This window comes from Drosophila rhopaloa, unplaced genomic scaffold, assembly GCF_018152115.1.
Source record: "Drosophila rhopaloa isolate 14029-0021.01 unplaced genomic scaffold, ASM1815211v1 contig_47, whole genome shotgun sequence".
NCBI lineage: Eukaryota > Metazoa > Arthropoda > Insecta > Diptera > Drosophilidae > Drosophila > Drosophila rhopaloa.
The window spans coordinates 1-16116 of NW_025335142.1; the positions used below are offsets into that span (position 1 = coordinate 1).

The 16116-nt window shown below is 40.4% G+C and overlaps 1 protein-coding gene across 1 annotated transcript in view; it reads left to right on the plus strand.

Annotated features, from left to right (window-relative positions):
• The first annotated feature begins 252 nt into the window (after positions 1 to 252).
• The window catches only part of LOC108037629, a 79140-nt gene continuing 63276 nt past the window's right edge, over positions 253 to 16116 (plus strand). The window contains exons 1-3 of the mRNA XM_044461632.1: positions 253 to 5505; positions 6180 to 6299; positions 15684 to 15878. Coding sequence (XP_044317567.1) covers positions 253 to 5505; positions 6180 to 6299; positions 15684 to 15878 — 5568 coding nt within the window. The remainder of the gene's footprint in view (positions 5506 to 6179; positions 6300 to 15683; positions 15879 to 16116) is intronic.

The following is a 16116-nucleotide window of genomic DNA, read 5'->3' on the forward strand; positions in this document are numbered from 1 at the left end:
TCCACAATTTGAATTCAAAATATTATACTTGTGCCATGCAAAATAGTATTTTTGCCCTTTTTTAGTATTTTAGGTATTTTTTGTATCACTATGAGATTTTTTGGTTTTTTATGTATGTATAAGTAAGACGACTACAGCGGAACATGTCGGTTCAATAAAGCTTAAGATACAGTCCACTCAAATCGGAAATAAACCGTGTTTATTCTTCACCATATATTTGGTCATTCGAGCCAGATCGAGCAATTGATTAACATGGATCAATTAAAGCTTTTGAAGGCAGCAAGAAGCCGTGCGAAGGCAAGTATTACGCGCTTGCTAACGGCGTCACAAGATCCACGTGCGGGATCAAACTGGGAAATTGATGAAATCACAGTCTCATTGGAAAGGCTCAACAACGTTTGGAAGGAGTTTGAGACCATTAGCGATCAAATGGCCCTTTATGAAGAAAATGAGGGGTATGTCGATCCAGCCATCGACAACGAGAGATACGAGGATAAGTACTTGCAAGCAAACACATTGTTTCACACCATCAAACGGCGCTGTCAATCATCTAATGAGAGCGACAGAGAAGGCAGCGGCGGTAGGCAATCTGGCAACCTTGGCGATGCCGCATCAAGTTCATCTGGATGGGGAAACGAAAGCCTGGCTCGTTTTCTACAACAACAACAGGAACTGAATGAGCGTTTAGCTGAGCAACAATCAACGTTTTTGAGGGCAAACTCGGCAGCAAATGTAATGCACAACGAACTGCCAAAAATTCACATCAAAGTGTTCACTGGTGACTACAAGGAGTGGCCAGCCTTTAAAAACATCTTCGAGAGTACGATCCATAGCAAGCAGCATTTGACAGCAATTCAAAAGTTCCACTACTTAAAAACGTATATTACGGGAGAAGCATCTGATTTGATTCGTCATATGCCAATAACGGATGCTGCGTACGAGGCTGCTTGGAGTTGCCTAATTGATCGATACAACAGACCACGTCACATTGTCAACACTCTGCTGGAAACGTTTGTGAATCTCCCTTCGACATCCAAGGCAGACGTTACAGTTCTGCGCAAGGTGACCGACGGAGCCACGGAGATTGTACGAGGATTGGATGCAGCAGGGCAAACTAACAGGGACTGCTGGATCATACACTTCATTCTGGCCAAGATCGACGCTGAAACTCGACGCAAATGGATTGAGGGAAGCCGGGAACTTGAATCTCCGTCTGTGAATGATTTACTCAAGTTTTTAGACCGACGCTGCGAGGAATTCGAGCTCAGCAAAAGTGACTCGGACATCGACTTCAAGGGTGGCCCACAACCAAGCAAAGCAAAGCGTTCGTCACACGCTTTAGTATCGATGGAAGAAAATGCTTGTGCGAAATGTAACTCCAAGGAGCACAAAATCTACGGTTGCCCAAAGTTTGCTGAAGCATCCATCGAGCAGAGACGCACATTTGTTAAGGCAAAATCATTGTGTTTCAACTGCCTTAAGCATGGGCATGTATCACGCAAGTGTGAATCCAAATTTACATGCAGGTTTTGCCATAATCGCCACCACTCTCTCCTACATGTAGATATTTCTGGATCGCAAGCCGCTGTGACCACGACACAGCCACACACTGATGAAAAGCACATCTCAAGCGCTCCCGAAGAGGCTGCGGGGACCATCAGCCATATTGCTCGTGCGCAAGTGGCTCCCACAGTTGAGTCCTTGTGCAACGGATCAACAACGGCTACACGGCCCCAAGGGCTAAGGAAAAGTGCATTGCCAACAGCTCTGGTGTTTGTTAAAAACGCACAAGGATCGCACACTACATGTCGGGTACTTTTGGACAGTGGTTCGGAACTGTCGTACATCTCAGAGAGGTGCGTACAGGCACTTGGTCTGTCACGCTCGCCCTCACGCATTTTGGTGTCTGGAATTTCATCGATCAAGGCAGAGACAACTAGAGGCTGCAGCACACTGGACATGCAGTCAAGGATCTCCGATCATACAATGAAGGTACGTGCACACGTACTCAGCAAAATTACCTCCACGTTAGCAAGACACGATATCGACGCCTCAGCACTCAAGGTATTCGCTGGCTTTGAGCTTGCGGATTCTAACTATCAATCGTTGGCGCCAGTCGATATTCTCTTGGGCAGTGATTACGTTTGGACCGTGTTCACCGGTCAAAAGATGTTCGACGTTCAGGGCAACATCATCGCCATTTCGACCATTTTTGGATGGGTCATAACATCTATCATCACTACCGGCTATTCATCCACAACAACAATGCACACGGCTATTGACATTGACTCAACTCTTCGGCGCTTTTGGGAGCTGGAGGATGTCAACCAGGAATTCCATGGAAAACCAGAGGACGACGAAGTTGAACAGCACTTTGTGAAAACACATTCTCGGGACTCAAAGGGGCGTTACATCGTCGAACTTCCTTTCAAAAACTCCAACGAACAGTTTTCGGATACATTACAAGGAGCACTTGCAAGATTCAGGGGTGTAGAACGCCGCCTAAAGAAGGACCCCGATCTGCACTCACAGTACGTACAATTTATGCGTGAGTACCTACAGTTAGGTCACATGCGGGAATTATCACCAGGAGACATTGACAAAGGGCCAAATTTTTACTTGCCTCATCATCCGGTAATTACCCAAAAGCTAAGGGTAGTATTTGACGGCTCATTCAAGGATACGTATGGAAAATCCTTAAACGATGCTCTACACATTGGACCCAGCATTCTTCGAAACCTCTTCTTGATTTGTATGCGTTTCAGAATGTACAAGTTCGTCTTTTCAGCAGATATTGTCAAAATGTATCGACAAATCTTTGTGGCTGCCAACCATTGTTGCTATCAGCGTATTGTTTGGAGAGAAGACGAAAGCACACCTATCAAGCACTATGAGCTTTCCACGGTAACATACGGCACGTCTAGTGCACCATTCTTGGCAGTGAGAGTCCTGGATCAGTTAGCTCACGACCACCAACACGAGTTTCCCACAGCTGCAAGGATCTTGAAGGAGCAATTTTATGTGGACGACGTACTGACAGGAGCACACACAGAAGAAGAGCTAATTCGCAATCAAAAAGAGCTGATCCAATTAATGAAATGTGCAGGCATGGAACTTGGCAAATGGGTTTCCAATTCATCACGTATCACTGACCGAGCTACTTCTACAACCGAGGTACAAGACAAAGGATCCAATCCTACAGCAAAGGTTCTTGGCATTCATTGGAATCCAGAAGAGGATACGTTATCCTACAAAGTTTGCCTTACACCAAACCCGGACAACACCAAACGCCAAGTGCTTTCTGACGTGGCACGCATCTTTGACCCGCTGGGTATTCTGTCGCCAGTGGTGGTGCAGCTTAAAATTTTGTTTCAAGAATTGTGGTTACTGGATCTCGGCTGGGACACGGAGCTTCCTCCAAAAATTACTGACTGGTGGAACAAATGCCGTAACGACTTATACATACTTCAAGAACTACGCCTGCCACGATTTGTAGAAAACAATGGGGATCACATCGAACTGCATGGATTCTCAGATGCCTCCATTAAGGCATATTCCGCAGTCATCTACAGCAGAGTGGTACGAGCAGATGGCACCGTATCTGTTTCACTCATAGCGGGAAAAACCAGAGTAGCTCCGCTGAAGCAGCAATCCTTACCGCGTCTCGAGCTCTGTGGCGCTTTGCTACTCAGCAGACTAATATTATCAGTCAAGGATTCTCTGCAACACAAGAACATCAAAATACACGCATGGTGTGATTCAACCATAGTTTTGGCTTGGCTTTCACATCCACCATCGAAGCTCAAAACATTTGTAGCAAACAGGTCTTCAGAAATACTCGACGCGTTGCCGCGCAGTTCATGGCATCATGTAAACACAAAGGAGAATCCGGCGGACTGCGCCACACGAGGAATGCTTGCTGCAGACCTTCTCCATTTCGACTTATGGTGGATGGGACCTTCATGGCTGCAAGATCCAGAAAAGCTTTCGGTAAAGTTGAGCTGTACAAAGTTCCGTTCTTCCCTTTCAGATAATCCTGGCAAGGAAGAAGTCAAGTCCACCGCATTAACCACTCAGCAAGGCGGCTCATTTTCACCAATCGAAGCGTTGACTCAGCGGGTCTCGTCCTGGACAAAACTGGTTCACGTTGTAGCTTACGCATTACGCTTCATCCAAAGGACCAGGGCCATTAAAACTGTAGCGCTGACAAATGGGGCAAGACTCACCTATGAAGAGATTCAGGCTGCTCGCATTCTTTGCCTGCAAGAGGCTCAGAAATGCTTCATGGAGGATCGTAATCTTCTGGCGGAAAATAAACAACTTCGCAGCCGCTCCCAGTTGATCAAGCTCTCACCGTTTGCCGGCAAGGATGGCCTCCTTCGAGTTGGTGGACGCTTGGGCAACTCACAATTACCAGCTGACGTCAAACATCCTATATTGCTTCCGAAATCGCACCGCATCACAAGGATGATTTTGGAACACGAACACATTGCAAATCTACATCCAGGAGTGTCTGCTTTGTTTGTAATTACGCGTCAAAAATATTGGATTTTCGGCGCGCGTAACCTAATAAGGAACCTGGTACACAACTGCATAAAGTGCTTTCGCCAACGCAATATCACCGAGCACCAATTCATGGCCGATCTACCAGGGATTCGTATAACGGAGGCTCTACCCTTCCAGCACTCAGGCTGCGATTACGCTGGACCATTCATCCTCAAGGAAAGGAGAGGGCGCAATCCCCGAAAAACTAAGGGCTACATATGTCTCTTCGTCTGCCTTGTAACATCCGCCATACATTTGGAACTGGCCACCGATCTTAGCACAGACACATTCCTGGCATGTCTTCGGCGTTTCATGTCCCTTCGAGGAAAATGTTCGCAAATCTTCAGCGACAACGGCACGAATTTTGTTGGTGCCAAACGGGCTCTAGATGAGATGCAGCAACACCTATCTTCGCAGGAGCATCAACACACCGTAACTCAATCGTTGGCTAATGATGGAATTAAGTGGAGTTTCATACCTCCCCATTCGCCACATTGGGGAGGGAAGTGGGAGTCATCAGTACGTTCAGTTAAATTACATCTGAGACGCGTTGTGGGAAAAGCCGTTCTAACCTTTGAACAGATGCAAACTCTGATTGTTCAGATCAGTGCAGTGGTAAACTCAAGACCGTTATGCTACACACCTGACACTGACCTCACCTACTTGTCTCCGGCCCACTTTTTAATTGGCCGCCCATTCACAACAGTTCCAGAGGGTGATCTAACTCATTTGCCGATCAATCGCTTAGACTACTGGCAGCATTTACAATCAATGTACCAGGGCTTTTGGAAGCGCTGGCACCAGGAATATTTAACATCGCTGCAGCAACGTCAAAAGTGGAACAACAAGGAACATAACATCGCAGTCGGCAATGTAGTCCTGGTAAAGGACTCAAATCTCCCACCCGCAGCTTGGATTCTCGCCCGTGTATTGGAGGCTCATCATGGACCAGATGGACTTGTACGCGCTGTGAAACTTAAGACGTCTACCGGAGAGATGACGCGACCCATCACCAAGCTAGCTTTGCTGCCTAATTCAGAAACCATGTTTCAGGGTGGCCCGGGATGTTGATGAACGGAATGCATCCACAATTTGAATTCAAAATATTATACTTGTGCCATGCAAAATAGTATTTTTGCCCTTTTTTAGTATTTTAGGTATTTTTTGTATCACTATGAGATTTTTTGGTTTTTTATGTATGTATAAGTAAGACGACTACAGCGGAACATGTCGGTTCAATAAAGCTTAAGATACAGTCCACTCAAATCGGAAATAAACCGTGTTTATTCTTCACCAATTAATTTGGGAAACTACAAATATGTAGTCGATTTATCTCCTTCTTTGCAGTTTATTTAATCAACATTTACATGCCTAGGAATGTCATTTATAAATCCCTTTGTTACAAGGCTTTCAATACAAATCTTCTTCCATTAATTTGTGTACGTCCCTTATAAGCCGCCTCTTTTAATCCCCTTTAATTACAACTCTCAATCCAATTTGGTCCTCATTTAATACAATCCTTATTAATTAATCGCCGCCTGCAAATGAATTCGCTCCTTTGAAGGCTTCCTCTTCACTTTCCCCCACTTCACTTCACAATTCACTTATTCGCTGCTGTTGTTGTTCCTTTGCAGGATCTCCATGACTGCGGAGCCCCATGTCATGCCATGTTTTTCCCGGAGAGAGAAAGGACGGTTCTCCGATATTGGGTTGGATCCTGGGCAGCGGTCTGCGTTGCCAGCTGCTTGTTTACGGTGAGTGTTTATTTTCCATTTTATGTAAATATTTAAGATGCATTGTTAATTGGACTTGACAATGGGGATCTGATTTTACATAATTTAAACTCTTTCAAATAATAATTTTATAGTGAATATACATTAGAAAATCGTATCTTATACCAAATATATTTTAAATATTTAATATACTTTTTATCAGCATTACCAAAATTTTTATACTATGTTTGCAAACAAAACAAACTTTGTGCAACAATAATAAAATAATAAAAAACTCTTAGTAATCTAGTAAACGAAAGCTTTGCGCTAAGCTTATATATCTCTGAATCGTTTTTATTTTCCCTAAAACATTTAATATAAAAAATTAACTTATTGAATTTTATCCTGGGTAAAGTAATTGAGAGACACAATATGTTTTAATAAAATAAAAGTATTTGAGTTCGTGATATATATAAAAAAGAGCTTTGCGGGAGATTCACATATCTATGGTATCCTAAAGTGTACTTAACAATATTGTTCTTTATTGGTTCCCACTCCCACCTTAGTTTATCCTTGACTGCCAGAGTGCTGCCATATTTTCTTTAATGCTGAAAGTAAACATCTTTCACGGGGCCAAACGAGTGAATCCCGCCCCTTCAGCAATGCTATTATTCTGGGGCAAGGGAGCAATGCATATAAGAATGTAGAACGGAGGCGTTGGCACTTAAGCAAATCCCACGCATTGACATATTACCTGTCAGCGCATATTTTTCAATAAACTTGGCAAAACATATGCAGAAGCCATCCCATCAAGGCCACAAAGCCCCTCAAACCCCTAAGACCCCGCGAACCCCCAAGGCGTTCTTGGCAAGCAGGATACCTTTGATGGAGTAGGGATGTAGGTGGCATATAGGGGAATAAAGGGGACAAGAAAGCTCTGGAGTTCGCCTTGGCATGTGGCATGTGTGAAGGCGGCTGTGGGAGGACAAATGGCAGAACAAAAGCAAATTTCAAATATTATTAGAATTGCCCTTTGATATTTCGGAATGTCCTGGGCATGCCACGTCCTCTGCTCCCTTTGGTTCGACTATATTCGAATGCCTTCAGGATGGATGAGCTCTGAACTAATATTGGAAATAGTTCTCGCATTGTAATCCTTGCCATTCTGTGTGCGAGAGATCGAATTGGAAATGTGGCTGCCGAAGGAGCGAAGATGGAAACGAATTTAAACAGTTAAAGGTTGCAGGCCAAGGTCAAGGAAATATGACAAATATACGGGAAATTGGTGGCCTATGGATTATTTATGGATGTTTAAACCTTTCGGAGTCAAAGTAAAGAAAATGTAATTCAGTTTGAGGGAAGAAGGGATAAGGATGTTATTAAATTTGTTTCGAATCCGCTTAGTAAATAAAGTCTTAGGGATTTTTAACCTAAATAATTTAAGTCAGTATTTGTTTGGCATTTTTCCAACTTAAATTTTCATTTATTACCAACACCATTTATCGCGTACTGCTTAACCATTTCCTATAACCATAAATCAATCAATTGACTTGCCTAATTATCTCATCTCCCTGGAACTATTCATCATGTGAAAGGACCTGAAAGGGATGCTCTGTGCCAATGTCTCACTCCATTTCCTCCACCACTTTCACATATGGAAATCAACTTGTTAGTCAGGCATTTTGCCCCCATCAGCAAATGTGTTTGTTTTTTGTACACTTTGTTTCTTTTTGTTCATATCCATCAAGCGAAAAAACTGACAAAATTTGAATAAAAAATCAATTTAGGTGCTCTGGACAGGTCACATGACAGGCACTAATCAACAGGAGAAACAAAAAGTGAATATGATAACCGTGCTTATAATTCCCAGGCAATCAGGCAGGGGAGAAATAAAAGGGCGGAGATAGGATGGGAGCCCCGAAAAAGCACATCTATCAAAACTGGAGAGGTCCTGACTGACTTGCACACACACACACACACACAGGCACACACATCATAAAGTTGCGCTTCATCCATCAACCCCAGAGAAATAACGGGCTTTTTTTGGGGCCTTGGGGTGGAATTCCCCCTCGGGAACATTGTCACTCACATGGCGACATGTTTTGCATGCTGTCTCCTCCGATTCTTTTCTCTTCATGTGATAAATTTTTGCCATTGCATATAATTTGTCGCCCATTGTCGGCGCCAGATATGGCCTCCCTTCGTGGGCGTGCCATATCAGTGCAACTCATAACATCAAAACAACAACAAATTCTATGCAAATGTCGAAATTGTTTTTCCAGGGCCAACGAAGACTTTCATTTGGTAGCTCGTTCTACTTACTTTTTACGATTATGATTATGTTCTCTGAGTGCTCTGCATCTCGCTTTCATTTGCTGGGTTTTTGCATTTTTCACGCATTCATCAGTTCCTGTATATGTTTTGTTATTTTGTCGACTGCAACATTTTCTCTATTATGATGATGAAAATATTCCAATTCCCTCACGTCAGTTTATTTTATGTATTCTGATTGATTCAAATGCATGAAAATCATTAAAGGGGAATTGATTGCATTTAGTAATTTTTTCAGTTGGGAAAATTACTGAAAATATATCTCTTAAAAAAATAGATTTATATTTCATTTTTGATAACTGTCATATTCTTAATTGTAAATTTAAAGATAAACTTCTCTTTATGCTTTACAAGTGTTGTGAAGCTGTTTTAAAAACCCTCATACCTAAGATAAATTCGAATGTGTAGCTTCCATTTTTGGTTGGCTTTAAAAAGTTAACCCAAATAAGCCGTTATAAGCCCTGGAAAATGTTTTTCCTCTGGCACACACATTAAATATTTGAATGGCTTTTTATGTTGCTTCCTCTTCCGTTTGCCATTTTCCCCTGTTTATGTGAGGATGTGAATAGTGCTCAATACATCTCAATAAATTCCCCATGAAATGTGGGTTATGTTTGTTTGTTTGTTGATTTTTAAAAACTTTCTCTTTCACTCCATATGTGCGTGGGGATAAAAATTGCATTGACACAGAAATATGTCAATGAAAATGGCTACAAAAAACATAGTAAACACGAGAGCATTAGAAAATTGCAATGGATCCTTTGGTCTAGGGGGGCAGAGTAAAAATACATCTAAAAATATTTTTTTAACCGATGAACGTTTGCCTTTTTGCTTAAAATAATTTTCATTTATATGGATTTTGTTGTTAAATTCAGGAAGTCTCGGTATTCAATAAATAAATTACTTGGGCAATTGATTGGAATGCTTAAAGGGGTTAGAGAAAATAGTAAATAAGCAATGATAGAAATTCATGATAATTTTAAATTGAAAAGTAACCTAAAATAAGTGACGAAATTCTACAGAAGTTCTAGCCGTTGCTCACACAAGAACAAATTATTTTGATAGCTGGCAGTATAAGAACGTAAACTTCAAGTCAAGTCAAAGTTACCAAGGGAAAGTAATCCCAACTTTTTCCCCAACCAATTTGCTATGACAGCCCAACTTTTGCTAACCTGGGAAAACCTTTAGGGCTTTTCATTTCAAGTATCAAGCGAAATTATAAACAAGCACATTTTATTTCAATTTTCGCGAACTAAAACAAATATTTTTGCACCCACAAAAAGTTTTGCTTCTGCGACAGGTAAAATTGTCAGACGAATTTCTGCAAAAGGAAACTTATGACGGGAAAATGAGAAATGGGGGATTCTGTGTGTCACATCAACTGTCAACAATCAACACCTTTTTCATTAAGCGCATTAGATGAGATGAGACAATGAGTGAGCATCTCCCCTCATCCGCCCTTTTTTCTAGACATTTGTTTTCCAATGAAAAGCGAAAAGAGGAAATGACAACGTGTGTTTGCTGAAAGAGCAAATAATCGTATAGTCGTTGACTTTGATGACTTTTTCTTAATTACAAGACCTGCTGCAGGGAGCCCAAAAAAGGGAAAATCGAGAGGCAGAAACTGAAAGTTCAGTGAGGCGGATATTTCGATAGTTGAGACTGAAGACGATATGAGCATATATGGCAGCTCATGGTGACTGCACCCAAATGTTATACACCATCAACCCCTTCCCAATTTTTTCCTTTTCCGACAAACTTTTTTGGGTTTCTTGTTTTGACAGCTGGATTTTCAAACTTTTTGTAGTGTGATCTGCACTATTTATTAATAGTTTTTAAATATGCACCAAATATTTAATCATTGATATGCATAAAAATTACATGCCATAAACATCAAATGTCAGAAGCAACAAATATAAAACTTCGCCGCAAACATTTGCCGCAAAATTTATGCCGCAATCGCTGTCCAACCTGACTGAAATGTTTATGTTAATAGTTAGTTATTCTAATAGACGATCCACCCTCGGAAAAAAACTGACCATTGTTGTTGTTTCCTTATGCAAATTTATACCATTTTTGAACGAGTTTTTTTTAGTCTGTTAGTTGTGAGTTAAATCTAATTTATGCAAAATTCAAAAACTGCCAACCGCTGGCAAAGCTCTCAAAGCTTTTCTGTGGCTTTTAGTTTTCAACACTCCAGCGAAGAAGAGGGGCGGTGCGGTTTTCGGGGCGGTTAGGTGGGTGTAACCACTTTAGTTTTTGGGCTGATTTTAATGACCCGACTCTACAAAATTTATGAGCGCTAAAAATTGAAATTACTTTTTTTCATTGACCATGAAAGGCGCGGCGGCTCGAGTTAAATAATTTATTTGGAGTTGGTTGACGGAAATGTTTGGAAGAACTTAAACTTAAGAAGGTGGAAATGGGAAAAGCGTTGGATGAAAGTTTTTGGCTGAAGAAGTCACCAGAGGTATTGTGGTATGAGTTGTGTATAGTTGGATAGATTAAGTGGATTTAAAAATGGAAAATGTTTTAAGCAATAAAAATGGTTTATTGCACTTTTTAATATTTCAATTAAATATTCTGAGAAAATTATATCATAAAATAAATTCACGATTGGTTGTTAATATAAATAACAAGAAAGGAAAGCTAACTTCGGGCGGAGCCGAAGTTGATATACCCTTGCAGAATACTCTGTAAATTATATTCTCCAAAATTATTCATATGATGCATTCTTAATACTCATAAAAAATCCCAACTTCCTAACTTTAAAAACACCAAAGTTATGGCATTTCCAATCGTTCAGTTATATGGCAGCTATAGGATATAGTCGGCCGATCCTTATGAAATTTGGTAGGTCGGATTGGCTGGCCAAATATAACACCCATAGAAAATCTCAACTTCCTAACTTTACAAACACCAAAGTTATGGCATTTCCGATCAATCAGTTATATGGCAGCTATAGGATATAGTCGGCCGATCCTTATGAAATTTGGTATGTCGGATTGATTGGCCAAATATAAAACCCATAGAAAATCCCAACTTCCTAACTTGACAAACACCAAAGTTATGGCATTTCCGATCAATCAGTTATATGGCAGCTATAGGATATAGCCGGCCGATCCCGGCCGTTCCGACTTATATACTGCGTGCAAAGGAAAGAAGGGTGTGTACAAAGTTTGAATTCGATATCTTTAAAACTGAGAGACTAGTTCGCGTAGAAACAGACAGACGGACAGACAGACGGACAGACGGACATGGCTATATCAACTGAGGAGGTGATCCTGATCAAGAATATATATACTTTATAGGGTCGGAGATGTCTCCTTCACTGCGTTGCACACTTTTGACCAAAATTATAATACCCTCTGCAAGGGTATAAAAACATGTACCTAAATTTTAAGACCTTAAGATTATTTAAAATTTATTATGATTTTTAAAGTCTATAGTCTCGTGTAACTGAAAATTTTATATTTAATCAGATTTTTTATTACCTTTAGCAACAAAAGCAGTATTAATTTAAGAACATGAGTGGTTCATTGAATATTTTCGATCTTTTTGGAACTCTTTGCTTTAAATCAGAAATTTTAGCATACCAATGAATGGTAACCTCTATATATGTATATATTTATATATCTATATTTTCATCTAAGAGTGCCACTCAAACTTAGCTCTTCTCCAATGCGAGTTTCCTCTGAATTTCGTGTGGGTGTGGCCCAAAAAAACTCTGCATGTTTTTCGCCAAGTTGGGAAAACGTCCTCCCCTGGTGACGCATAATTTGTGGGCGTGTCTAAGTGGGCGGATGCGGGACAGGGACAAAAGATTTCGGAGTCTGTGCTTGCCAAATGTTTCAACATTTGCAGCTTATTTCGTTTCATTTGTACCTAGTCACACCTACAGAAATTTCCCCCTTTTTCACCCATCATGCGTGGCATAACAAATTGCTACGGGAAGTTGAAAGGGAATGGGGTGAAGAAATTCCCTCTGTTGTTGTTTCTGGCATAAATAAACAATTCAATTCAATTTCTCAGCTTGTTTCTTCTGCATTGGAGCGTTGTCAACAAAAGGAGTTACAAACTGACTCACTTCCTATTCTCTACTCCGCCATCACGAATATATTTTGCATTTAAATGAGGACGACAGGCAAGGGTGCAGCAGCGAAGACGATGCGTAGGTGGAAATTATATGTAAGCTGGCTAAGAGAACTATAGTTTCAATGAGAGCCGGGCCGAAAGAAAAAAGATTTTAAAATGAATAAAACATATACTGAACAAAACATTTTTTTACAAATGAAAGCCACATATAAATGTCGATCATATATAAATTAGATAAAAGCTTATACATTAAATATATATCAAATTACCAAATGTAAAGCGAAATAAAAAACATTAGATACTATTGTTGTAGAAAATGGTAATGGATATAAAATATAGTAACAGACATTTTTTTGCACATTCAAAACTGTAAAATTACAGATTGAAGATTTGCTGTAGCTTCAGTCCCAAAAAACCTTAACCAAATTAATAATGAAACAAGAGAGAACGCTATAGTCGAGTGCCCCGACTATCAGATACCCGGTACTCAGGTAAAGGGAGTGCGAGGGAGATGGAGATAGAAACTTTGATCACGCATAACTTTTTAACGAATGGTCCGATTTGAAAAATTTCTTCTACATTTCGATAGGTATTGATAAACACAATAAAACTGCATTTTTACTTTTCCGAAATATTTAAATTTTTAAAATCGTATATAAGCGATTGTGGGCGTTAAAGGGGGCGTGGCACCTTTTTGAAACAAACTTGCGCTGCGTAGGAACTCCTAGAATCTGCATGCAAAATGCCAATCTTCTAGCTTTTAGAGTTTCCGAGATCTCAGCGTTCATACGGACAGACAGATAGATAGACAGACGGACAGACGGACATGGCTATATCGACTCGGCTCGTGACCCTGATCAAGAATATATATACTTTATAGGGTCGGAAACGCTTCCTTCTAGCTGTTACATACTTTTGCACGAATACAATATACCCTTTTACTCTACGAGTAACGGGTATAATTAATAACAACAAGAAAGGAAAGCTAGCTTCGGGCCGAGCCGAAGTTGATATACCCTTGCAGAATATGAAACCCATAGAAAATCCCAACTTCCTAACTTTAAAAACACCAAAGTTATGGCATTTCCGATCGTTCAGTTTTATGGCAGATATATGATATAGTCGCACGATCCGGCTCGTTCTGACTTATATACTACCTGCAATAGAAAGACAACTTTTGGGAAAGTTTCGAGCAGAAAGCTTTAAAACTGAGGGACTAGTTTGCGTAGAAACGGACGGACAGACGGACGGACAGACGGACATGGCTAGATCGACTCTCCTGGTGATGCTGATCAAGAATATATATACTTTATAGGGTCGGAAATGTCTCCTTCACTGCGTTGAAAACTTTTGACTGAAATTATTATACCCTCTGCAAGGGTATAAAAATAAATTTGATGTAAAGCAAAATATGCTTAATAAATTTCACCATTTTATCAATTTATTCTACGTAGTAATAAACTGTCGACTAATTTGAAGGTTTTTTTCCAGTGCAGCAATGGGGCTCGTGAGAAAGACTGATGCTAGCCACTATTCAGAACCGAAAAGTGCGTTCTGCATCTATGAATAATTCAGGGGACTAGTCGTGGCAACAATAATACTCGGCACATTAATGCAATGCGAACAACTCAAATGCAAACACAACCCACACACCACACAGATACTCACACGGACACACACACACGCAAACAGGGCCACCCCACACTGAACTTCCAGCTAACTGTTTCTCTCTGATAGTTTTGTAATGATCAAATTAAATGACTTTGCTTGGGTTTGGTCGGGTTTTCTGGTTCGGGGTTTCTGGTTTAGACAAAAGACTCCTTGGCCTGGCTTTGTGGGAATGATAATGAATTTATTTAAATGGCGCGTAATCAGACAGGCACAGACCAATTCAGAGAAGGATGGCGGAAGTTTAATGTGTGAGCTTGTGGTTGGGAATAGAAGGGGAAAACAGTATCTGTGTGTGTGGATTGCAATTGCTTTTAAAGCTTTGAGGAATTGTCAACCATTATGTTGGCCCTATCTCGGGCTCTCTAGCTCTGTCCACATACCTCCCTCCCTTCTCCGTCACCCACTTAGCCCTCTGGCAAACCGGAAGTTGTGTCCGATTAAGAGGAAGACCTGATTGGTTGTTGGTAAGCCGAGCTGGCAATTGTTGATAAAATGAGTTAATATATTCAATGTGTCAATTAGGGTACTTAACCAATTATTGATGATGATTTGATGTCAGAAACATATAGATTTAATTGTTACTAATAACGTTATTTAACATGAGTTATATAAATTAGTTCGCGGATTTAAACATCTAGTTAGTCTGTCATGGAAGCATCATATTTAAAAAATGTATCCGTAGTTTAATCAAACAAGCATTTTATTTAGTTGCTGATATATATTTATACCCCACAGGCAGCTTATTTATTTATTAGCCAATGAAAGATAGATTGCAATTAAGATACATTTAATGTAAATTCATTTTTAATATTTAATGGTAATTTAGATGACTGTCATTATCAAATGATAAATAATAAATTTATTGCACTTTTTATATATTGATATATATTTATATTAAATATTTATTTATAAAAAATTAGTTTAATGGATAAGGTAACTTCATCTTCTGGGAAGTGATTTTATTTTGAAGTGATTAATATTGCTCATTATTGCATTTGTCTTAGCTTTCTTCGCAAAAGCCATTCCAGCTAAGGACATTTCAGCCATGTTCATTAAGGCCAACTGGCCAAGGGGAAAGAAACCTTGCGAATTAAATGGGGCTTGGCTTTTGGAGTAAATGGCACAACAATCACAATCAGCTAATGTGTAGAGCCTAATGACCAAAAGTGGATCCCTAATAGGTTCTCGTCTCCTTTAATGTCCCACCACTCATATAAACACTAATGAATTTTTAAGGGAACATCAAAGCATCTCGGGTTAATTAGGACGAACCTAATTAAATCTAAATTCATATTTAATAACCATTCTCCCCGTTCTGACTCGTTGCAGGTGCTCACGTTCCTGATTGACTCGTCGCGTTTTCGGTACCCAGAACGGGCCATCGTCTTTCTGGCCGTCTGCTACCTGGTAGTTGGATGTGCCTACGTGGCGGGATTGGGGGCGGGTGACTCCGTCTCGTGCCGGGAACCATTTCCGCCGCCCGTCAAGCTCGGGCGCTTGCAGATGATGTCCACCATCACCCAGGTGAGATGACCCGGCAGAAGCATTTCTGCAGTGCCTGGAAACCAGTACTCACTAATTTTTAATGCCACCGAAGGGGCAACTTTGTATGCTGCAGGCGATGGGCAGATAGGAGAAGAATCGCTGTTGTTACATTTTTAACAGAAGCTTGTGCTATTACTAAATTCTAGAGTTTTGTATAAAAAAAGTTATAAATAAAAAATAATTACTTACCATTTTTAAATATATATGCGAAAATGGA